The sequence below is a fragment of the Thalassophryne amazonica genome, chromosome 7 (assembly GCF_902500255.1).
Source record: "Thalassophryne amazonica chromosome 7, fThaAma1.1, whole genome shotgun sequence".
In the NCBI taxonomy this organism is placed as follows: domain Eukaryota; kingdom Metazoa; phylum Chordata; class Actinopteri; order Batrachoidiformes; family Batrachoididae; genus Thalassophryne; species Thalassophryne amazonica.
The window spans coordinates 74,775,901-74,802,192 of NC_047109.1; the positions used below are offsets into that span (position 1 = coordinate 74,775,901).

The 26,292-nt window shown below is 40.2% G+C and overlaps 2 protein-coding genes across 3 annotated transcripts in view; one reads left to right on the forward strand and one right to left on the reverse strand.

Moving 5' to 3' along the window:
- Nucleotides 1-10,640: 10,640 nt before the first annotated feature.
- Nucleotides 10,641-15,638, forward strand: LOC117514188 (carcinoembryonic antigen-related cell adhesion molecule 1-like). Its single transcript, XM_034174513.1, has 8 exons — nt 10,641-10,789; nt 10,895-11,015; nt 11,116-11,333; nt 13,692-13,952; nt 14,042-14,359; nt 14,472-14,729; nt 14,823-14,950; nt 15,232-15,638. The coding sequence occupies exons 1-8, from the start codon at nt 10,747-10,749 to the stop codon at nt 15,325-15,327; spliced, it is 1,443 nt and encodes a 480-aa protein (XP_034030404.1). The 5' UTR covers nt 10,641-10,746; the 3' UTR covers nt 15,328-15,638.
- A 32-nt stretch (nt 15,639-15,670) lies between these two features.
- The window catches only part of plekhg6 (pleckstrin homology domain containing, family G (with RhoGef domain) member 6), a 38,681-nt gene continuing 28,059 nt past the window's right edge, over nt 15,671-26,292 (reverse strand). For both annotated transcript variants that reach the window (XM_034174511.1, XM_034174512.1), the window contains 2 exons: nt 21,893-23,433; nt 15,671-16,244 (listed from right to left, as the gene is read on the reverse strand). In XM_034174511.1, the coding sequence (XP_034030402.1) occupies nt 16,061-16,244; nt 21,893-23,433 (1,725 nt within the window). In that variant the 3' untranslated portion in view covers nt 15,671-16,060. The remainder of the gene's footprint in view (nt 16,245-21,892; nt 23,434-26,292) is intronic.

Genomic DNA, 26,292 nt, shown 5'->3' on the forward strand with positions numbered 1-26,292 from the left:
TTGTTTCCCAGTGTAATCTTTACGTGCCCTAACTAAAGCACTCCTTCTGCTGAATCACCTCTAAATTATTTACACATTATTCACTTTGCGTGTTTTTAGGAATCTGCTAGCTTAGCGTAGCTACTAGCTCTTAGCCGATTTAGCATGGCGGCTTCTCCTGTCTCTCCTGCACTTTTCTGCTCTGGGTGTGAAATGTTTAGTTATTCCTCGGCCTCCTTTAGCAGTAACGGTACTTGTAATAAGTGTAGCTTATTCGTAGCTTTGGAGGCCAGGCTGGGCGAATTGGAGACTCGGCTCCGCACCGTGGAAATTTCTACAGCTACCCAGGCCCCTGTAGTCGGTGCGGACCAAGGTAGCTTAGCCGCCGTTAGTTACCCCCTGGCAGATCCCGAGCAGCCGGGAAAGCAGGCCGACTGGGTGACTGTGAGGAGGAAGCGTAGTCCTAAACAGAAGCCCCGTGTACACCGCCAACCCGTTCACATTTCTAACCGTTTTTCCCCACTCGACGACACACCCGCCGAGGATCAAACTCTGGTTATTGGCGACTCTGTTTTGCGAAATGTGAAGTTAGCGACACCAGCAACCATAGTCAATTGTCTTCCGGGGGCCAGAGCAGGCGACATTGAAGGAAATTTGAAACTGCTGGCTAAGGCTAAGCGTAAATTTGGTAAGATTGTCATTCACGTTGGCAGTAATGACACCCAGTTACGCCAATCGGAGGTCACTAAAATTAACATTGAATCGTGTGTAACTTTGCAAAAACAATGTCGGACTCTGTAGTTTTCTCTGGGCCCCTCCCCAATCAGACTGGGAGTGACATGTTTAGCCGCATGTTCTCCTTGAATTGCTGGCTGTCTGAGTGGTGTCCAAAAAATGAGGTGGGCTTCATAGATAATTGGCAAAGCTTCTGGGGAAAACCTGGTCTTGTTAGGAGAGACGGCATCCATCCCACTTTGGATGGAGCAGCTCTCATTTCTAGAAATCTGGCCAATTTTCTTAAATCCTCCAAACCGTGACTATCCAGGGTTGGGACCAGGAAGCAGAGTTGTAGTCTTACACACCTCTCTGCAGCTTCTCTCCCCCTGCCATCCCCTCATTACCCCATCCCCGTAGAGACGGTGCCTGCTACCAGACTACCAATAACCAGCAAAAATCTATTTAAGCATAAAAAATTCAAAAAGAAAAAATAATATAGCACCTTCAACTGCACCACAGACTAAAACAGTTAAATGTGGTCTATTAAACATTAGGTCTCTCTCTTCTAAGTCCCTGTTGGTAAATGATATAATAATTGATCAACATATTGATTTATTCTGCCTTACAGAAACCTGGTTACAGCAGGATGAATATGTTAGTTTAAATGAGTCAACACCCCCGAGTCACACTAACTGTCAGAATGCTCGTAGCACGGGCCGAGGCGGAGGATTAGCAACAATCTTCCATTCCAGCTTATTAATTAATCAAAAACCCAGACAGAGCTTTAATTCATTGAAAGCTTGACTCTTAGTCTTGTCCATCCAAATTGGAAGTCCCAAAAACCAGTTTTATTTGTTATTATCTATCGTCCACCTGGTCGTTACTGTGAGTTTCTCTGTGAATTTTCAGACCTTTTGTCTGACTTAGTGCTTAGCTCAGATAAGATAATTATAGTGGGCGATTTAACATCCACACAGATGCTGAGAATGACAGCCTCAACACTGCATTTAATCTATTATTAGACTCTATTGGCTTTGCTCAAAAAGTAAATGAGTCCACCCACCACTTTAATCATATCTTAGATCTTGTTCTGACTTATGGTATGGAAATAGAAGACTTAACAGTATTCCCTGAAAACTCCCTTCTGTCTGATCATTTCTTAATAACATTTACATTTACTCTGATGGACTACCCAGCAGTGGGGAATAAGTTTCATTACACTAGAAGTCTTTCAGAAAGCGCTGTAACTAGGTTTAAGGATATGATTCCTTCTTTATGTTCTCTAATGCCATATACCAACACAGTGCAGAGTAGCTACCTAAACTCTGTAAGTGAGATAGAGTATCTCGTCAATAGTTTTACATCCTCATTGAAGACAACTTTGGATGTTGTAGCTCCTCTAAAAAAGAGAGCTTTAAATCAGAAGTGCCTGACTCCGTGGTATAACTCACAAACTCGCAGCTTAACAGTGGACTTATCTCTGTGCTTGTTCTGTTGGACCTCAGTGCTGCTTTTGATACTGTTGACCATAAAATTTTATTACAGAGATTAGAGCATGTCATAGGTATTAAGGCACTGCGCTGCGGTGGTTTGAATCATATTTGTCTAATAGATTACAGTTTGTTCATGTAAATGAGGAATCTTCTTCACAGACTAAAGTTAATTATGGAGTTCCACAAGGTTCTGTGCTAGGACCAATTTTATTCACTTTATACATGCTTCCCTTAGGCAGTATTATTAGATGGTATTGCTTAAATTTTCATTGTTACGCAGATGATACCCAGCTTTATCTATCCATGAAGCCAGAGGATACACACCAATTAGCTAAACTGCAGGATTGTCTTACAGACATAAAGACATGGATGACCTCTAATGTCCTGCTTTTAAACTCAGATAAAACTGAAGTTATTGTACTTGGTCCCACAAATCTTAGAAGCATGGTGTCTAACCAGATCTTTACTCTGGATGGCATTTCCCTGACCTCTAGTAATACTGTGAGAAATCTTGGAGTCATTTTTGATCAGGATATGTCATTCAAAGCGCATATTAAACAAATATGTAGGACTGCCTTTTTGCATTTACGCAATATCTCTAAACTCAGAAAGGTCTTGTCTCAGAGTGATGCTGAAAAACTAATTCATGCATTTATTTCCTCTAGGCTGGACTATTGTAATTCATTATTATCAGGTTGTCCTAAAAGTTCCCTAAAAAGCCTTCAGTTGGTTCAGAATGCTGCAGCTAGAGTACTGACAGGGACTAGCAGGAGAGAGCATATCTCACCCGTGTTGGCCTCTCTTCATTGGCTTCCTGTTAATTCTAGAATAGAATTTATAATTCTTCTTCTTACTTATAAGGTTTTGAATAATCAGGTCCCATCTTATCTTAGGGACCTCGTAGTACCATATTACCCCATTAGAGCGCTTCGCTCTCAGACTGCAGGCTTACTTGTAGTTCCTAGGGTTTGTAAGAGTAGAATGGGAGGCAGAGCCTTCAGCTTTCAGGCTCCTCTCCTGTGGAACCAGCTCCCAATTCAGATCAGGGAGACAGATACCCTCTCTACTTTTAAGATTAGGCTTAAAACTTTCCTTTTCGCTAAGGCTTATAGTTAGGGCTGGATCAGGTGACCCTGGACCATCCCTTGGTTATGCTGCTTTAGACGTAGACTGTGGGGGGGTTCCCATGATGCACTGTTTCTTTCTCTTTTTGCTCCGTATGCATCACTCTGCATTTAATCATTAGTGATCGATCTCTGCCCCCCTCCACAGCATGTCTTTTTCCTGGTTCTTTCCCTCAGCCCCAACCAGTCTCAGCAGAAGACTGCCCCTCCCTGAGCCTGGTTCTGCTGGAGGTTTCTTCCTGTTAAAAGGGAGTTTTTCCTTCCCACTGTAGCCAAGTGCTTGCTCATAGGGGGTCGTTTTGACCGTTGGGTTTTTTTATAATTATTGTATGGCCTTGCCTTACAATATAGAGCGCCTTGGGGCAACTGTTTGTTGTGATTTGGCGCTATATAAAAAAAAAGTTGATTGATTGATTGATTAAAGCAGATAACCCGTAAGTTGGAGAGGAAATGGCGTCTCACTAATTTAGAAGATCTTCACTTAGCCTGGAAAAAGAGTCTGTTGCTCTATGAAAAAAAGCCCTCCGTAAAGCTAGGACATCTTTCTACTCATCACTAATTGAAGAAAATAAGAACAACCCCAGGTTTCTTTTCAGCACTGTAGCCAGGCTGACAAAGAGTCAGAGCTCTATTGAGCTGAGTATTCCATTAACTTTAACTAGTAATGACTTCATGACTTTCTTTGCTAACAAAATTTTAACTATTAGAGAAAAAATTACTCATAACCATCCGAAAGACGTATCGTTATCTTTGGCTGCTTTCAGTGATGCCGGTATTTGGTTAGACTCTTTCTCTACGATTGTTCTGTCTGAGTTATTTTCATTAGTTACTTCATCCAAACCATCAACATGTTTATTAGACCCCATTCCTACCAGGCTGCTCAAGGAAGCCCTACCATTATTTAATGCTTCGATCTTAAATATGATCAATCTATCTTTGTTAGTTGGCTATGTACCACAGGCTTTTAAGGTGGCAGTAATTAAACCATTACTTAAAAAGCCATCACTTGACCCAGCTATCTTAGCTAATTATAGGCCAATCTCCAACCTTCCTTTTCTCTCAAAAATTCTTGAAAGGGTAGTTGTAAAACAGCTAACTGATCATCTGCAGAGGAATGGTCTATTTGAAGAGTTTCAGTCAGGTTTTAGAATTCATCATAGTACAGAAACAGCATTAGTGAAGGTTACAAATGATCTTATGGCCTCGGACAGTGGACTCATCTCTGTGCTTGTTCTGTTAGACCTCAGTGCTGCTTTTGATACTGTTGACCATAAAATTTTATTACAGAGATTAGAGCATGCCATAGGTATTAAAGGCACTGCGCTGCGGTGGTTTGAATCATATTTGTCTAATAGATTACAATTTGTTCATGTAAATGGGGAATCTTCTTCACAGACTAAAGTTAATTATGGAGTTCCACAAGGTTCTGTGCTAGGACCAATTTTATTCACTTTATACATGCTTCCCTTAGGCAGTATTATTAGACGGTATTGCTTAAATTTTCATTGTTACGCAGATGATACCCAGCTTTATCTATCCATGAAGCCAGAGGACACACACCAATTAGCTAAACTGCAGGATTGTCTTACAGACATAAAGACATGGATGACCTCTAATTTCCTGCTTTTAAACTCAGATAAAACTGAAGTTATTGTACTTGGCCCCACAAATCTTAGAAACATGGTGTCTAACCAGATCCTTACTCTGGATGGCATTACCCTGACCTCTAGTAATACTGTGAGAAATCTTGGAGTCATTTTTGATCAGGATATGTCATTCAAAGCGCATATTAAACAAATATGTAGGACTGCTTTTTTGCATTTACGCAATATCTCTAAAATCAGAAAGGTCTTGTCTCAGAGTGATGCTGAAAAACTAATTCATGCATTTATTTCCTCTAGGCTGGACTATTGTAATTCGTTATTATCAGGTTGTCCTAAAAGTTCCCTAAAAAGCCTTCAGTTAATTCAAAATGCTGCAGCTGGAGTACTGACGGGGACTAGAAGGAGAGAGCATATCTCACCCATATTGGCCTCTCTTCATTGGCTTCCTGTTAATTCTAGAATAGAATTTAAAATTCTTCTTCTTACTTATAAGGTTTTGAATAATCAGGTCCCATCTTATCTTAGGGACCTCATAGTACCATATCACCCCAATAGAGCGCTTCGCTCTCAGACTGCAGGCTTACTTGTAGTTCCTAGGGTTTGTAAGAGTAGAATGGGAGGCAGAGCCTTCAGCTTTCAGGCTCCTCTCCTGTGGAACCAGCTCCCAGTTCAGATCAGGGAGACAGACACCTCTCTACTTTTAAGATTAGGCTTAAAACTTTCCTTTTTGCTAAAGCTTATAGTTAGGGCTGGATCAGGTGACCCTGAACCATCCCTTAGTTATGCTGCTATAGACGTAGACTGCTGGGGGGTTCCCATGATGCACTGTTTCTTTCTCTTTTTGCTCTGTATGCACCACTCTGCATTTAATCATTAGTGATCGATCTCTGCTCCCCTCCACAGCATGTCTTTTTCCTGGTTCTCTCCCTCAGCCCCAACCAGTCCCAGCAGAAGACTGCCCCTCCCTGAGCCTGGTTCTGCTGGAGGTTTCTTCCTGTTAAAAGGGAGTTTTTCCTTCCCACTGTAGCCAAGTGCCTGCTCACAGGGGGTCGTTTTGACCGTTGGGGTTTTACATAATTATTGTATGGCCTTGCCTTACAATATAAAGCGCCTTGGGGCAACTGTTTGTTGTGATTTGGCGCTATAAAAAAAAATTGATTGATGTGGTGCTATACAAATTAAATCAATTGAAATTAAATTGGAATTCCACAGGTTTCTGATCAAATTTGCATATAATCAAACTATTAAACCAGCCAACAAATGTAAGCACAAAAAATTCTGTCAAAACCTAATTTCTGTTCTGCAAAGTGTTGCCCTCAGAAAAACTGTTGTCAGTACAAGATGCTTTTATCTGAAATGTGCACTAAGCTTCCTCTTCCAGTAAAACGCAGTGGAACATCATCACCTACACACTGCTGATATATTCATAGCAGTCACTCAAATTTAGCCACAAGAGTGCTAACAATAATTCACAAAGTGGAGAGGTTTTATGATAAAACCTCTCCACTTTGTGAATTATTTATAAGAAGTGATAAAACATTTGTCTCTTCTTAAAGTTGGTGCCACTTTATAAAACCACAGAGTGTGACAGTAGCAGAGGCAACATGGGTGACAACTTTACACTGGAACAAATGAGTAATTTGCAAAGACCAAAGTTTATTTGACTATTTTCCAACTTCATTGGTAGTAGCTCGGAGCTGAAGATGTGAGGGGCTTTTCCTCTCCCAAAGCCTCACCTCATATTCAGAACAGTGGTGGTGACTCAACTTCAGCTGGAGGAAAGACCCCCTCACACACGTACATATCTAACACACACGTGCCCCCAGCATTCACACAGTTGAAAGCAGATTGGCACAGATTTATACGTGACTGATGTGAAGGAGCTTAAATAATAAAGAGGCACATTTACATGGCAGCTGCAGGGAAAATGTCTCCACTCTCTAAAGAGAAAAACATCTCTGAGGTTTCACCCACACATTCTCAGTTGCGTCTAGTAACATCTATGTGGATCTGTTTATCTACATATTTATCTGTGCCTTTATTTAATTAGATTTATTTGTTGTTTCAGGAAAAATGTTTAAATAAAAGGATGACACATTAAATTATAAACATGTATTTATAATGCACAGTTCAAAATCACCCCCCTCCCCAATAATGTAAAAAAAAAACAAGAAAGGAAAAAAAAAAAAATCAATGAATCAATAGAAAAATACATGTATGGATGATTGCTGTTATTTAACTAATCTTATGCATGATGGACTTGTTACCCTGTTTGTAAGAAATGATGCAGTGTAGTGCAGCAGATAACTGAAACAGTCCTGCAAATGGTGATAGAAACACCAAATTTGTCACAAATACTCCTTAGACATTACTCTTTTGACAAAACCGATTGGCCACTTGAATTTTCAATAGGCAGCCAGGTAGGGGTCAATTGAAGAATTACACAGGGGTCAAAATGAAAAGATACTCCAATCATATTGAAAACTATACTGCATTATTTGTCTGGTCAGAAATATTCCAAAAAGGTATAGTTTGGACTATCTGTGACTGAATGTTATGGCATTTAAAACAACAAGAATGGTGACAAAGGTCAATTTCAGTTTGTACAGGGGTCAAAAGTTTTAGTTGCTCCAATTTTGGTAAAAATTAGTTCAGGTTATGGATTGAACTAATAGGATTAATAAATGGAATAGTTTTGACTGTGTTGAATGCTTGGTCTCCAAAGTAAAGGTCAAACAATGTCAACGTCCGTTGGATTCTATGACATGTGACATATGTAACATGATAACTAAGCATGACACACGGTGCAAACTATTCTTTTTTAAAACCTTATTAACTCAACCAGTAATTTGCAGCACTTTTTTTATACCAAAATTAGAGCAACTTTAAATTTTGACCTCTGTACAAATTGAAATTGACCTTTGTGACCATTGTTGCTATTTTTACTCCATAACTCCAGAACATTCAGTTATAGATAGTCCAAACTGTACCTTTTTGGAATCTTTGTGATAGACAAATAATGTGGTATAGTTTTCAATATGATTGGAGCATCTTTTAATTTAGACTCCTGTGTAATTCTTCAATTGACCCCTACCTGGCTGCCTACTGAAAATTCAAGTGGCCAGTCGATTTTTTTCAAAAGAGTAATGTCTAAGGAGTATTTGTGCCAAATTTGGTACTTCTATCATCATTTGCAGGATTTTTCTGTAAATATTCTGTTGTCAGCTGCACTAGTGGATGTAGCTTGTATGCAACAATATCCTTTTGATATTTTAGGTATTTAATTAACATTTGGGGAGGTGATGGTCTAGTGGTTAAGCGCTGGACTTGAGACAAGAGGATCCTCGGTTCAAATCCCAGCCTGACTGGAAAACCACTAAGGGCCCTTGGATAAGGTCCTTAATCCCCTAGTTGCTCCCAGTGTGTAGTGGGTGCCTTGCATGGCAGCAGCCTGACATCAGGGTGGATGTGAGGCATTACTGTAAAGCGCTTTGAACAGCAGATGGAAATATCCAATATAAAATGCAGTCCATTTACCATTTAACATTGAGTTCCACAAGATGCCAGACAAAAATAAATATAAAAATCACAGAATAGAGCTTGATGTTCACTCTATTTTTTCATTTCTGTGGTGTGGAGCTAATCACCCATAAATATGTAACATTAAACTGTTAAACAAAATCACTGTTTGGGTGATATACTCAGTGAACACACTGAACTAATTACTGAGAATATACTACTACTAATAATAATATATAAATTATTTACTTGTAATTTATCATAATAGGCTTAGTTCCAAGCTAGCGAAACACTAAATTGCAAAAATAGCATAGAGAGAGATGCTATTGAACCTGGGCTAAGTTAGCTCAGTAACTAGCATGGTCACCACCACGTCAGGTCACATTGAGCACCGTAGTTGCATGTGAAAAAAGAATGACACATTAGTATCAATATAGTTTAAAATAAAATACTGCAAATACTCGACCACTTATAGGTTTTGTCAACTACCATTTCTGCAGCGCCCTCTGATGTTCGCAATGGAAAGGGCATATGTGTTAACATTCTTTTATGTTTCACAAAAGAATGGGGGTGAGTCAAACATCGTTACAGCTCGCCCTCAATTCAGACAGAAGGCGAAAACCTATTTCAGTTTTAAACCGGCAAGCAGATAAACAGGTCATTACTGAGAACTAAAATGTACATTATTTGGATAATCCACCTCAGTGTCTATGTGGTATTTTTGGCCAAAAATGTGAACATCAGCTTTTTAAGACACTCGGTGTGTTCACTTAACTTGCTGAAAAGGTGTATAACGTAGTAAGATCTGCTAGCTGGCAAGATCTGATTTTAATTAGTGTTTATTGAACAGTGGTGTAGTAGAAAGGTGCTGAGTGTCTTCACTGATAAATATCTTGCAAAACATTGCTAAAATAAAGCCTCACAAACATTTTAGTTACTTTGCTTGAGATTTAGTTAAATATGCAGGGTGTTAAAACATTTGCCTGGCAATGTAGGCCTGTGGCTGTGGTGACATTGCTAGTTGATTGACGAAAATGAAAATAAATACTTGAGAATGGAGAGTATGATTCACTCTCATGAACACCCATCCTCAACTGAATAAGATCCAAGATTACTAAACTGTTCTCATTCTCATGCTGGTGATGATGCTGGTGCAGAGACGCAACTAACTGGCAGTGACGATGGAACAGCATGAGTGGTTTGGTTTTACACTTTTGCCATCTTTTTATCGAAACATCAGCCAAAGCTTCCGTGAATGAGTTGAAAACAATAGATTGCATATTCTGTAACTCTTCCCAGCGGTCATGTATTTCCACTCATAAGCTTTATCATAAACACAGAAGATGCTACCCTGTGCAGGGGCCTATGATAGTTTCCATGTACCATTTGTATACTGTCCCTGATTTACGTGACACATCTTCTCGTGTTCAATGCAAAGAAATGCATTTCTTAGACCACAGCAGCCATGGCTGTTTTTGTTTTGTTTGTTTTGCCATCGAGTTGTGCGATTGTTAGCTAAAGCATGTGCTTCCTCTTTTAATTAGTTTTGATTGCAGTGGTATAGCTGCAAACCATAACTCATATTCATTAAATTAGTATCTTTTCACTGATACCAGTCCAATTTGACTATCGACGATCAAGCAACTGATTTGAAGAAGCTAGCTTGTTAGCTTTCCAAAGCTTGCTAGCTTACCAAAGCCCTCCCTCTTTTATTTAGCTTTGATCTAGGTGGTATAGCTGCAAAGCATAACTCATATTCACAATGTGTTAACCTCATTAATCTAATTTTCATTTATACAGCTACGCAATTTTAACTATAAACAGTAAGCAACCAAACTGAAGGAGATATTTTGTTTAGCTTTCCAAAGCTTGCTAGCATATCAACGCTAGCTTCCTGTGAAATCCAGTTCAATAGTCAATTTTTGTAATGCAACATATATAATGTTGCATGGAGTATACATAGTGCAAGATTTTGAAGAGGAGACAGGATGAAGAGAAAATCCGTGGGAGGAAATGGCTCTCCCTGTTTACATCTTTGTCAGTTTCCAAGCTGTCACAGATAAACCACATCAAAGGCTGGCTTGTATCTGAAGTCACATGAGAAGCAGAGGAACCACCAAAAGCTCCGCCTTCCACCTCCATCAGCACCCACAAACACATAAGTACCGCGACTCACATCAGAGAACATATGATGAAAAGGGAAGCTTTGACTGTGCAAAGTGGTAAATAGGAGAGAATCTGAAGAAAGAGATTATTGAGCAATTGAAAACAACTGAAAAAAAAACCTGATCAAATCTAGAAGTGATAAATATGATCTGGGAATATTTAACATTTGGCTTGATTCTTGTGACAGGTGAATATCTGATTTTGTTTAATATTTTTACAGTCTGCTTTAGCAAATAGAACATACACTAAGATGTACAGATTTTGCATGGTTTATGTATTTATGTGTTTTCAGGAGCTCAGTGTGAGGTAACAGAGGTGTTTGTGGAGGCAGGTTCTCAGGCTGTGTTACCCTGTCAATGCCACCCTCTCTCATCCTTTGCTCCTTTGATTCTCTGGAAGAAAGCCAACAAAGGGTAAGAAATACTAAACACTGCTTGCTGTAGTATGAATAAGAAGAAAAAAGTGAGTGTGTACGCCGATGACACCTCACTGTTGTGATCTCTCTATCCACAGCACTGTCTGGAGAAAGGAGCCGAGTGGTCTGCAGTACTGGGGTTACCGATGGATGCAGAACAAGAAGCGTATCCAGTGTCCCCACACAAAATTCGAACAAGGTGACTGCAGCCTGGAAATCAGTAACGTAACTGAAGAAGATGGAGGAGTTTACTCTTGCAGGGTAGAAGATAGAGCCTCTCTGTCAGAAAAGTCTGTCACCCTCAGAGTCATCAAAGGTTAGAAACAACCCCAGAGGTTTTTATTATTTATACTCAACAAAAATATAAACGCAACACTTTTGGTTTTGCTCCCATTTTGTATGAGATGAACTCAAAGATCTAAAACTTTTTCCACATACACAATATCACCATTTCCCTCAAATATTGTTCACAAACCAGACTAAATCTGTGATAGTGAGCACTTCTCCTTTGCTGAGATAATCCATCCCACCTCACAGGTGTGCCATACCAAGATGCTGATTAGACACCATGATTAGTGCACAGGTGTGCCTTAGACTGCCCACAATAAAAGGCCACTCTGAAAGGTGCAGTTTTATCACACAGCACAATGCCACAGATGTCGCAAGATTTGAGGGAGCGTGCAATTGGCATGCTGACAGCAGGAATGTCAACCAGAGCTGTTGCTCGTGTATTGAATGTTCATTTCTCTACCATAAGCCGTCTCCAAAGGCGTCTCAGAGAATTTGGCAGTACATCCAACCAGCCTCACAACCGCAGATCACGTGTAACCACACCAGCCCAGGACCTCCACATCCAGCATGTTCACCTCCAAGATCGTCTGAGACCAGCCACTTGGACAGCTGCCGAAACAATCGGTTTGCATAACCAAAGAATTTCTGCACAAACTGTCAGAAACCGTCTCAGGGAAGCTCATCTGCATGCTCGTCGTCCTCATCGGGGTCTTGACCTGACTCCAGTTCGTTGTTGCAACTTCGCACAACCATTGAAGAGGAGTGGATCAACATTCCACAGGCCACAATTGACAACCTGATCAACTCTATGCGAAGGAGATGTGTTGCACTGCATGAGGCAAATGGTGGTCACACCAGATACTGACTGGTATCCCCCCAAATAAAACAAACTGCACCTTTCAGAGTGGCCTTTTATTGTGGACAGTCTAAGGCACACCTGTGCACTAATCATGGTGTCTAATCAGCATCTTGATATGGCACACCTGTGAGGTGGGATGGATTATCTCAGCAAAGGAGAAGTGCTCACTATCACAGATTTAGACTGGTTTGTGAACAATATTTGAGGGAAATGGTGATAATGTGTATGTGGAAAAAGTTTTAGATCTTTGAGTTCATCTCATACAAAATGGGAGCAAAACCAAAAGTGTTGCGTTTATATTTTTGTTGAGTGTATATATATATATATATATATATATATATATATATATATATATATATATATATATATATATATATATATATTGTGTGCATTGGGAATAAATTAAAATGCAATTTTACAGTTTTTTTTTAAAGTATAATGCTGTGCAAACATTGTAGGCACTGTACTTTTCCTGTATAATTGTGTCTTTTGACATTTTTTCTTCATTTCTATGTCACAAAATGACAATGACAACTTTTATTCCAGAAAGAAGTGTCACTTGTTTGTTGATTTCATTAGAGAAGAAGGAGCCATAAGTCCTATGCAGGTTCCAAGGCCCATCAGGCTGGCGACTATTCCCTGATAGACTAGCATGAAGTGTGTGAGAGTCTATGACTCCCCCTGGATGATGCCCCAGTGGATCATAGGTTACTTTCCCAGCCAAGGCCATTAACATCTGGGTGGAATGAGGTGATGCAGATGAAGTGTCTTGTCCAAGAACAAGACACTGAAAACCACAGCCACCTGCAGAGCAGAGTCCTAGGAGTTGGATGTCTGACTCACAGACTGGAGTTTGATTGCAGGCATGTGCTTCACCATACCAGTTTGTGTGCTCAGAGAAGACAATCAGCATCATCTCAGTCCACCCAGCTTTATAGGCACCGGCTTTAGCTCCAGAAATAAATTGCAGTGGAGTGGGGTCATGTCCAGGGGGGGTCATGGACACTCATTTGTTTCATACTACCCTCTGTGGGGATAAGCACCAGTCCAATGGACCACCTGAGACTATATAGGACTTACTCGTTTTAGTGCTTAGCACTCTTTATTGAATCTTTTGATAAGAGTTTTTTTTATGGGAGATTATTATTATTATTATTATTATTACTATTGTTATTATTATTGCAACATCTTTGTGCTGTTTTTTTTTTTTTTTTTTTTTTTTGCATTCACTCATCTTTGAAACAGTTTACACTTAACATTAATTGTATTCTACATAGCTAGCAGGTAGTTTGACAGCATAGACGTGTAATTGCACTATCTAATAATAACTGATAACTATAATGTCTGTTTTTAGTACAGTTTATACTCCAGGAGTTAAGAATTTCATCAAATTAATGCCCAAGATTTTTGCACAGCACTATGTGTCGATACATTAAGGTATCTCATTTCTTGATGACATTGCACTGTATGTGGCAGAAATTAACTTTGATATTATAAATACCAATAATCTCATCGCCTTTACAGCGTCTGTACTCCCATCTGTTCCCATATTGGGGAACAACGTTGTAATCCAGTGTAACGTGACGCCATGGCCCAACGGGACCACTGTGCGATGGACATTCAACAACCGACCGTTTGTGCCTCGGCCTGAACTCACACACCGTACAGACACAGCTAAGACAATCATAAAGGAGAAGGCAACTCCAGCGCTGACAGGAGACTGGACCTGTGTCGTGGAATACGAAGGCAGAGAGGGGCGAGCTAAAGCCTCTCTTTCCGTGAAGGGTAAGATGTTGCCACAAGGCTGAATTATTGTTTGAGCTGTTGGTTTGTATTTTTTCAGGTTAAACTGAACTCTCCTCCGACTCTCACAGGAATCATTGAACCACCCAATGATGACACCAGGGTGTACACTGCGGTGGGATCTTCAGTCACGCTCCCCTGTGTCTTCTCCCCTGATTTAATCCCCTCTGATGCAGCCTGGAAGAAATTAAAGTCTGGGTCTCTTTCTCAAGTGTCTCCCGGCCCCCTTCCTCCTTCATTCTCTGCGTCTTCCCTGTCCTCGCATCCCCCCTGGGACAAGACTGCTGGTTTGACAGAGGTTGAGGTTGCAGACGAGGGCAGGTACACATGCTCTGGCAAAATAAACAGGCAAAGACTAACTCGACGTATTCAGCTCGTCGTCGCCAAAGGTAATCAATTTGTTTAAGATCACTTAAAGACAAACAATACAACTTATATTGTGGTTTCATAATTAATAAAGATCTGCTGGTTAGTACATATTTGTTGTTGTTTTCTTCTCAGTTGAAGCCGTCATTCCATCCAAGAAACGATCCTCTGTGACACTGACCTGTCAGTTGACTGACTCGAGTCAGATCATCAAATATGAGTGGGTTCATGTGACCTACGACCTCAACGGTACCCGGTCTGTTGAGTCCATCCAGACTGGGAAGTCTCTTAGCATCAGTAAGGATTCAGAGAAGAATATGGGTGAATGGACATGTCGCTTCTATGGGAGAAAAGGCATTTTGGGGAATGTAACATACCACGTTCATCTAATGAGTAAGTTCTGGATTTAACTCTAATTAGGCAATAAGATAATATCACAGACAAAATTATGGGTCCACTTTTTGTGCCTTTTCTCCCCTTTCACAGGCGGCCTGAGTGGAGACAAATTTAAATCCACACATCTGTCACAGAACACAGCCGTAGCCATCGGCCTCAGTTTTCTGCTTCTCATCCTGCTCTTGATTTTGGCTCAGATGTACAAGAACCACCGCCGGGTAAAATCTGTACTCATTTAATCTTGCTATTCAAGCTGGAAACTGTTTTTTTTTCCTTCAGATGTGAAAAGAAACAAAGAATTATTTAATTAATTAACTTATTTGTATGCATGGGGCGTACAAAATGTTTTCTTTGTTTTACAATATGTCACTTAAGGTTTCGCTGGAAGTAAATCACCTCATCTGATTAACTGAATTATCATATTATAATGTCTCTGTGTGCATTTATTAAATATCTTGTGTCACTTATTGCAACCATTTTGCATTTCTTTTTCCTGCAGAGAAAGAGGATTTTTCAGTACCCTGCACTGGAGACTATTGCTCATGCGATCTCCAATGAGCGCGAGGAGCGAGAAAGGAGGCAAGCAAAAACGTAAAGACACATTTTGGTGTAGAGGGACAAATTTCGTAGCATGAAACTCAGCTGACAACTATCCAGTTTTCCTAGATGCCATACATTTGGAAACTTTTGTTTGCACACATTTTGTATATACGTATATATATTCAAAGCAGATGTTGTAGCAGTATAGTTGTTATTGTTTTTTTTTTTTTTAAGAATATGTTTCATATTATCCTGTTTTTTCCCCTGTAATTACTTTCACTGTATATTTTATGGCATGTGTATATTGATAATACAATTATTTCCAAATAAAGTGGATGTGACTGAAATAAATGTTACTTTATTTTATATATCATTTGAAATCTTAATTTCCAAAGTCAAAAGATCAAAGCAACATTTATTCCTTATATAAATAAACTGTACAGATAATTACAAATATTTTCATTATATTTATACATATATACAGTATTTGTTGTCAAAATAATATATATATTGTACATGACTGAGCCTTCATAACAAAATGTTTAGTTAACAAACTTTGTATCAAAGGCAGACCAGATGTTAAACTCAACAGTTGCGCTGTAAAATACCTGTGCAAATATTTCCATTTGTTAATTTTTTTTTTTTTGCAGTTATAATTTTTATAAAAACAAAATAAAATCCATGCACAAAATGAACACTGACTGAACATGGTGTAATATGATTGTCCGAGGTTTGTGGACAGTAGCGTGGCTCTGTGACTGTGTATGTTGTGAGGGATAACATCAGAGCTAAACCTGACTGTACTCGCCATCTTCCTGCTCCAAGTGTCCGTGCAGATCCCAGAAAGCCAGCGTTCGGTTAATATCCTCCAGAAGCCCGTCGTCTCTGTCGTCCACTGGACTTAAATAATCCATAACGTCATCATCAAAGCACCAGCCCGGCCAGTCCACATTTACACCCTCTGTAAAAACACTAGAGAGAAAAGGTCACAAATGAATATTTCTTTGCATTCATTTTTCTCCATGTGATTAAAGTTCATCTTTAATTATTTAATGATATACTTAGGGTGGCTAAATGTTTTTGGAAGGAATCCTGGTACATACAGCACAGCATGAAATACTGCACATTATGGTGCAAAAAAATGCACAATCATAAAAACATAAAGACATGAATGAAAATACTTTAATGATAACGTATGATAACATGATATGTATGATTAAGAAACCCTTAATTAATCTTAATGATTGAGATTTATTGGCCATTGTACCTGTATTATATGAATTTAAGTAATTTGTACTGTTCGGGGTTTAAAGGTTTAGGGCTTCAGACAAGAAAGATGTTCTCTACCAGAAAGGTGGTTTGAGGACCTTGTGGTGGAGCCTGTGAAAAGATTTGCTGACTTCTTACTGTCAGTGGAGAAATTTTAGGGCGTAAAACTCCGAGCTGTCTGGTTGCAGTAGTAACAAAGTTCAACAAATACATATTCATATGGAGATTGAATACAGCTGGTCAGAAACTTTTCACTGATCCATCAGGGCATCAGACTTTTGCTTAAAAAGAAAAGTTTTTGGAAAGAACAAGACTTAATCAATTATTTCATCTAAAAAAGAAAAAAAGAATAGAGGACAAAACTCTTAAACGAAGATTATAAGAATGTTATAAATAACTGATTTTACTGAAATCTAAATTTTCATATTAAACATTTGATCATTTTTAAACAATTTCATGATTTCAAGACAATTTTACAGATCAAGAAAGTTTTCTTTTACATTTGAACTGTTTTGTGTGTTTGATTTTAAGACATTTGTTGATCAGTTTCTGAATGTTGTCAGAAAAACTAAGAGTTTGAGTTGCACTATTTTTCAATGTTCTGAATACCTTTAATCATCTTTTTTCTACTATTTTCATTAGACCGCAACCAATACTAATTTTTGGGATGGCTGATATGATATCAATGTTAGAGAATAAAAATTTTTGATACCAACATATCAGCCATTAAATTGGATGTTTTGCCATTTAAACATGAACTTTATTCTAAATAACTACAAATATAACCAACAACCAACCAATGTATGTTATGCTGCCATCATGCTGCCTTTACTCAGATTAGCAGTTACAGTGACATATTGCTCAGTTTGCATAAAATAGACTCCTCATTTATTTTGGCCCACAGCGACCACTTGTACCTTTAAAGTGCCTGCTTTAATTAAAAAACAATGAATGGCAGCTTGTCACTTTTCCTCTGTCTGTTGTAACTAATGTGACCAAGGGGTGATGAGAGTCCCAGCCAAGATTGACAGCATTGTAAACAATGCTGCTGGAGCATCCTCTACTGGACAAACTACTTAATGACACCGTTTCCAACAGCCATACCATAGTGATTTTCTGCATCATTTATTTTGTAGAATTAAAGTTTTCCTATCAACAAAAATAATTTTGATATGTTTGTGAAAGGCTCATATTGGCCAGTATTATTGGCCAACCAATACATCACTTGGGCTCTAACTTTTATTATTCTTGTTGCTACTTTTGAGTAATAAAGACAATGTATAGTTGAAGGAACTTTTCCAGTCAAGTAATTTAACTTTTAAAGGGTATAAAAACAAGTAAATTAGCCTCTCCTTGCTGATGTAAAAGTAATAGACTTTAATGTTCCTACTAGGTCTACAAGATGTAGGTTCTACACAGTTATTTGTGGCTTTAATTCTGCACTTCCTTAGACAAAATAACTTAAAAACAAAAGTAAATAAATCAAATAAAATAAATGATTGAACAGACTGTCACCACACCTGGTGGGAATATTACTTGGGCAGATATCTTGAGACAATTAACTTTTCTAGAAGACGGGACAAAGGTCAAGGGAAACAAAAATATGGTGAAAAAAAAATATCACATTTTCTGCCATATCTCCATCGCCATTAGGACTAGAGAGATGATTTACAGGTGATACTGATCAGTAAAATATTCTCCTTTGACGTTACAAACAATACCCTGGTTACAAATGAGTCCAGTTTGGGAGTGAGAGAATAATATTTTATTTTATTTAACCTTTATTTAAGCAGGAATAATCTCATTGAGATTCAGAATCTCTTTTGCAAGGGAGTCCTGGCCAAGAGAGCAGCACAGTAGTTCCACATAAAGTACACACTTGAAATAACAACAAAACAAACATAAAAACAGTTAAAACAATTTAGCAAATCACATCATTACATTATAATCACCAGCTGCGTTCGGTAAGAGGACATGTGCATGCAGTCGTCAAAAAAGACCTTGATCCGAGCTTTGAAATCTTCTATACTTGGGAGATAGTCCAATTTAAGATGATATAAAAAGTTGCGTTACCTTTCAACCAAAAGTCGGAGGATTTAATGAAACAAATTATTACTATAGGTTTTTGTAATCATAACACTGTGCACATTCAATAGCTTGCAAGTACTGCTAACATGAACTACCAGACATGGATATATCTGTGTGCAGAGTGTGCAGGGTTTGCATCAGCCCTCCGATGCCTTTCATTGGTACCTTAAAACTTTTTTTTCCAACACATTTAACAGCAGTTACTATTATGGAGATGCTAAGGTTACATCAAGGGATTTTTGTAGTGGGTGTAGATACGGGTCAGTGCATTATTGGGCATAATGCAACATGGAAGTCTTGAGACAAGACAATTAGTTTGTTGGACTAAATTCTTCTGCCTTTTCTACTTTTTTTTTTTACTAATAGCCCAATTTCACAGCCTTATGAGTGTGCATATCATGAATGCTTGGTCTTGTTGGATTTGTGAGAATCTACTGAATCTACTGGTACCTTGTTTCCCATATAACAATAAGAAATATACTCAAAACCTGGATTAATCTTTTTAGTCACTACTGTATATTTGTTTGGGCCCCATCACACATAACACGACAGAAACCGGAAGAAAATCTGCGAACCATAAACAAAATGGGGAACCACGAAATATTCCACCTGCTGTCGGGACGGACGCACGGTCGGACAGGCGTGCACGATACCTCGGCAACGGTTTCTTGCATGCTCGTGCGCATGCATGAACACAGTGCAAGCAGCTGGAATGTGTTGCACCACATTGCGCCACTGCTGTGGAAAAAAAAACCCTACCATCATAAAAAAACACCGCAATTTATTTAATCCGTCTTGTTGAGCGGACAATACAAGTATGATTCTTCCTCTGTAGATGACCCATGGTCATAGATGTACAGTCATGAAATGACATGAAGCAGTGCACTCTTATTATGTCCACATCTGTTGGCCTGGCACGTCCAACCAGCCCCGTGCATGTGTCCAGTGAGCGGCACGTGTGTCCCTGTCCAGCGAGCAGCGCACTGGAGGAGAGACACCACGTCATGTGGACCAGAGCTCACATGAGTGACGTGACATTCAGATCAACAGCTGAGTGTTCACATGATCAGTTCTTTTCACATGGAGCAGCCGGTACGTGTTTTGCTGGACCTGGAATTCCAGCTGTGAGGTCCAGGTCCAGAGATTCCAACAGCAGCGGCTCGTGCAGACACGCACACTTTTTCGATCATCCCACAGAACAAAGTGTCACTCTCCTTTTCTTTACTCTGTGATTAATTTTTTAGTTATTTGTTATGTAATTGTGTATGTAGTTATTGTAGTAATTATTTCTATAGCTGTCCTGGCTGTGCTCTCTGTGTTTGCAATGTAACACGTCGTGTGCACTGAGCCGTCATTTCCAGCTGTTAGTGTGTGGCGATCAACTGAGAGGCGCCTTGCTGTTCTGTGTGCTCAGATATGGCTGGCCAGCCCCCATGTAATCATGTCTGTATATACATATCAGCATTTCTTGCAAGTGTGTTCCCCCCCACACGCCACATGCGTTGGAGAGGTGCGAAACACACACGCCACATGTGTTGTGGTGAGAGTGGTGGATGGGCGCAACACACGCGCACACGTGCGATACACATGCATGCCACATGTGTTACGGTGAGAGTGGTGGAGAGACGCAACACGCGTGCACACGTGCGATACACATGCACGCCACATGTGTTACGATGAGAGTGGTGGAGGGGCGCAACACGCGCGCACACGTGCGATACACATGCACGTCACATGTGTTACGATGAGAGTGGTGGAGAGGCGCAACACACGCGCACACGTGCGATACACATGCACGTCACATGTGTTACGGTGAGAGTGGTGGAGAGGCGCAACACACGCGCACACGTGCGATACACATGCACGTCACATGTGTTACGGTGAGAGTGGTGGAGAGGCGCAACACACGTGCACACGTGTGATACACATGCACGCACACGTGCGATACACATGCATGTCACATGTGTTACGGTGAGAGTGGTGGAGAGGCGCAACACACGCGCACACGTGCGATACACATGCACGTCACATGTGTTACGGTGAGAGTGGTGGAGAGGCGCAACACGCGCGCACACGTGCGATACACATGCACGCCACGTGTTGAGGGGGAAGCTGACACTCTGACATGCTACATGTGTGTTGCTTGCTAACGTCACACTCATGGGGCACTTTAGACAAATTTCACAGCCAGCTTGAAAGTAGTCACCTGCTCTCTGTTTTCCTGGTGACTGCGCAAATGTCTCCACATTTCCTAAGTGCTCCGTGAGTGGTATTGGATGCTTGTGTGTGACACCTGGAATTTGGCCGAAACCTCACCTATTTGCATGTTTCCTCCCACAGTTTTGTGCGCTCAGGTGGACAAACCCCAAATTCTATATTCATAAAGCGCCTTGGGGCAACTGTTTGTTGTGATTTGGCGCTATATAAAAAAATTGATTGATTGATTGATTGATTGAAAGGCAAATGCACTAAACTGACAATACATGTTATTTTGTGTATTTGAAAGGTGCAATCACGTACTGTTATCAACTTAGCAGGCAGGAGTATTTTGCAAGTGCAGTGATTGTGCACATTTTTACACATGCAATTCTTTCACAAATCAGGCCTATATGTGTCTACTGCTCATTGCAAAATGCAGTTCAACGCATCTAGAATAAGCGTGATTAAAGTATTAAGAGTGCATCACCAATGCTACAATCAGGAGAAATCAGCAAATGGAGACTTGACTCTTTGTCTGGTTGCAATGTAATCAAATTTTGGATGTTAAGGGGTTTATATTCTATCTCTGTGGTCCCAGTAGGGTAACTTTTGCTTCTTTTAAGTGAGGCTCTTAGCTCACTCCCAATCCTATATGTTAAGAAAACTCCACTCTGCTAAAGTATCCTTGAACAAGACACAATGACTGCAGGTCAGCTGCGGGGAAACTGCTGTCAAACTGTTGCTGACCTCTGACCTTTGGTGTGTGTGTGTGTGGGGGGGGGGGGGGTTGCAAACTAACACTTTTTTTAAAGCTTGTCAATTTCTTTTATTTTACACTGGAGTCTGGCTGCTTGAATAATTCTGGTGCCTCAGGCCCTTCAAGCTTTCCATATTTATCAAGAATAAAAACTTTGCTACCCAACCTGCTCCTTTTTTTGAGAACAGTGACTCAGACTGATACTCACACTGCAATGATACCATTCTTACCTCAAAGTTTCACACATGAATAGCATTTTAGTTTTAGTCACACAGTGAATTATGCATTAACAGTTAATAATTCTAACCTGATTTTCTTGTCCTCTTCATCTCCATCCACCAACTGTTCCTTCCATCCTTTACTCACTGTAAGTGCTCTGTGTCTCATTAGCTCCACCTCCTCCTCCTCCTCCCACTCTATGTCTCTGTCTCCATCACTGGGTGAGGGTGAAGGTGTGGTGGAAAGAGAGGGGGAAGGCTGTGGAATCCTTAACCTTGAATTGGCTGTTTTCACATTTTGGTCTCTTTTTAATCCATCTCTGTCTTTCACCCTCTCTTTGGCTCTTTCCAAAAGACCCACCAGAGGTGATGGATTCATGTTTGGATTAAGTCCTGAGGAGGTATCTACCACTTGGGGTAATGTGGATGAGTGGTTTCTGGAGGACAGCTGAAGTTCATAACCTGGCTGAACGATGACAGTGGGAACTGAAGTGCTCCTCTGGTTTTTCCTTTTCATCCTTTCATTGTTGACACTTTCTTCCTGCATTTCTGGTTCAGACAATGTTTGGGTATCTGGGGACACTCTGTGCTTAGACATGTTCCAAAACATCGCTTGGTTTGGCTTTAGGGACCCTAGTTTGAGCACAAGGTGTGAACTTGTGGATGGAGAGGTCACCTTAGCCCTTTGACTGCAATCAGAGTCGGAACTATAGGAAGCAGACGAAATATGTCTTGATTCCTGTAATGACGGCCTGGACTTCGGGGAAGAGGAGCCCTGACTGGTGTTGATCGGCCTCCTCCTCCGTAATGTGGGAGACTTTAATGTTCCAGAGAACGTCCAACTCACTGGAAGTGTCTCCACATCTCCAGACCAGCTGTAACTGGAATTTGTTCTTGTTTCCTGGTTTGTAAACTGTGAATCTGAATTCCTCCTGGTTAGACGCACCACTCCTCCTCCAGGTGGCCTTTGAAAGTTATGAACCACACGGGATGCTGCGAGTTGCTGAGGACGAACTAAGATGCTTGGGTCACTTACTGGGTAATCAATATCTGGATATTCACCTGGTAGGAGTGAGTGTGCTCTCATGTTGGCCTGTTCTAATGGTTCTGCTGGCATTTTAGATGTGAAATTATTGTCCAGGTCGGGGGCAGAATCTGCTTTATGGATCGGTGTCTGTCTTTGCTCCTTTGTTCCTGTATCTTGAGCCATTTGCTCTCCTTCTTCATTATAGATCCCACTCTGTTCTCTTCTCACATGCATTTCTATCCATTCATGTCCCATCCGTGCTTGCTGCCGACTAGCAAAACCCTTGCGCACTAATTTGCGCTGATTGTTGTTCAGCGACCAAACTGTCAATCCTGTATTATTTGAGGCCATCTCCTTAGAATATTGATTTGGTTCCTCTGCACCTTTAGGAGAAGCCATCATCCCGTTTGCTGTGCTGGACACAGTAAGGACCTCAGCAAGTTCATTCACAAATGTTTTTTCTCCCGTTTGCCTAAGAGGCTCTGTTATTGTCTCTGTGTTGCCTGTCTTGATTTCCCGACCAGGTTTGATCTCTGGCTGCTGGACTTTCCAGTTTTCCACTTGTCTCTTCTTTTCGATCTCTCTCAGGTTCTTCAGTGTTTCCTGACAACATCAAACAGTGCAACAATCAGACAACAACTCACTGCTGAAACATTTACACATTCAAAGATGTGCACTCATTTGAGCGCAGCCCTATGTCACTGTGTAGTTTAAAAGACATCTCATATTATTTTTATGTGGATTACACTCTTGGTTCTCTTTTATCTTTAGTTCATGAAGCTGTACAGAATCTAGCTGCTATGTTTGACCAGGCCCTCTTTCTGAATAATCATTTGTTGTCTTCTACATTCTTGTTTTTTCCATTTACGCAGAGAAGGGGTGTGTCTCTGTCTCTGTCCAACACACTGTGTGGGTGCGTCACACACAGAGCTCAAGTTATGATTTAAAAAAATGGTTGCTGTAATTATTTGTGTTCCTGTTAGAATGATTACACCAAACATGTCCAGCCAGATTCACCAACCACGAAAGAGTACTTAATTACATTCTGAATTCTGTGTCTTTTTAAAGACATCCTTAATGGCATTTTATACAAACCCAATTCCAATGAAGCTGGTACGTTGTGTAAAATGTAAATAAAAACAGAATACAATGACTTGCAAATCCTCTTCAACCTATATTCAATTGAATACACCACAAAGACAAGATATTTAATGTTCAAACTGATAAACTTTATTGTTTTGTGCAAATATTTGCTCATTTTGAAATGGATGCCTGCAACACATTTCAAAAAAGCTGGGACAGTGGTATGTTTACCACTGTGTTACATCACCTTTCCTTCTAACAACACTCAATAAGCGTTTGGTAACTGAGGACACTAATTGCTGAAGCTTTGTAGGTGGAATTCTTTCCCATTATTGCTTGAAGTACGACTTCAGTTGTTCAACATTCTCCATTGTCGTATTTTGCGCTTCATAATGTGCCACACATTTTCAATGGGCGACAGGTCTGGACTGCAGGCAGGTCAGTCTAGTACCTGCACTCTTTTACTATGAAGCCACGCTGTTGTAACACGTGCAGAATCAAATCAAATCAATTTTATTTATATAGCGCCAAATCACAACAAACAGTTGCCCCAAGGCGCTTTATATTGTAAGGCAAAGCCATACAATAATTACAGAAAAACCCCAACGGTCAAAACGACCCCCTGTGAGCAAGCACTTGGCTACAGTGGGAAGGAAAAACTCCCTTTTAACAGGAAGAAACCTCCAGCAGAACCAGGCTCAGGGAGGGGCAGTCTTCTGCTGGGACTGGTTGGGGCTGAGGGAGAGAACCAGGAAAAAGACATGCTGTGGAGGGGAGCAGAGATCAATTACTAATGATTAAATGCAGAGTGGTGCATACAGAGCAAAAAGAGAAAGAAACACTCAGTGCATCATGGGAACCCCCCAGCAGTCTAAGTCTATAGCAGCATAACTAAGGGATGGTTCAGGGTCACCCGATCCAGCCCTAACTATAAGCCTTAGCAAAAAGGGAAGTTTTAAGCCTAATCTTAAAAGTAGAGAGGGTGTCTGTCTCCCTGATCTGAATTGGGAGCTGGTTCCACAGGAGAGGAGCCTGAAAGCTGAAGGCTCTGCCTCCCATTCTACTCTTACAAACCCTAGGAACTACAAGTAAGCCTGCAGTCTGAGAGCGAAGCGCTCTATTGGGGTGATATGGTACTATGAGGTCCCTAAGATAAGATGGGACCTGATTATTCAAAACCTTATAAGTAAGAAGAAGAATTTTAAATTCTATTCTAGAATTAACAGGAAGCCAATGAAGAGAGGCCAATATGGGTGAGATATGCTCTCTCCTTCTAGTCCCCGTTAGCACTCTAGCTGCAGCATTTTGAATTAACTGAAGGCTTTTCAGGGAACTTTTAGGACAACCTGATAATAATGAATTACAATAGTCCAGCCTAGAGGAAATAAATGCATGAATTAGTTTTTCAGCATCACTCTGAGACAAGACCTTTCTAATTTTAGAGATATTGCGCAAATGCAAAAAAGCAGTCCTACATATTTGTTTAATATGCACATTGAATGACATATCCTGATCAAAAATGACTCCAAGATTTCTCACAGTATTACTAGAGGTCAGGGTAATGCCATCCAGAGTAAGGATCTGGTAAGACACCATGTTTCTAAGATTTGTGGGGCCAAGTACAATAACTTCAGTTTTATCTGAATTTAAAAGCAGGAAATTAGAGGTCATCCATGTCTTTATGTCTGTAAGACAATCCTGCAGTTTAATTAATTGGTGTGTGTCCTCTGGCTTCATGGATAGATAAAGCTGGGTATCATCTGCGTAACAATGAAAATTTAAGCAATGCTGTCTAATAATACTGCCTAAGGGAAGCATGTATAAAGTGAATAAAATTGGTCCTAGCACAGAACCTTGTGGAACTCCATAATTAACCTTAGTCTGTGAAGAAGATTCCCCATTTACATGAACAAATTGTAATCTATTAGATAAATATGATTCAAACCACTGCAGCACAGTGCCTTTAATACCTATGGCATGCTCTAATCTCTGTAATAACATTTTATGGTCAACAATATCAAAAGCAGCACTGAGGTCTAACAGAACAAGTACAGAGATGGGTCCACTGTCTGAGGCCATAACAAGATCATTTGTAACCTTCACTAATGCTGTTTCTGTACTATGATGAATTGTAAAACCTGACTGAAACTCTTCAAATAGACCATTCCTCTGCAGATGATCAGTTAGCTGTTTTACAACTACCCTTTCAAGAATTTTTGAGAGAAAAGGAAGGTTGGAGATTGGCCTATAATTAGCTAAGATAGCTGGGTCAAGTGATGGCTTTTTAAGTAATGGTTTAATGGAATAGAATGCGGCTTGGCATTGTCTTACTGAAATAAGCAGGGACGTCCCTGAAAAAGATGTTGCTTGGATGGCAGC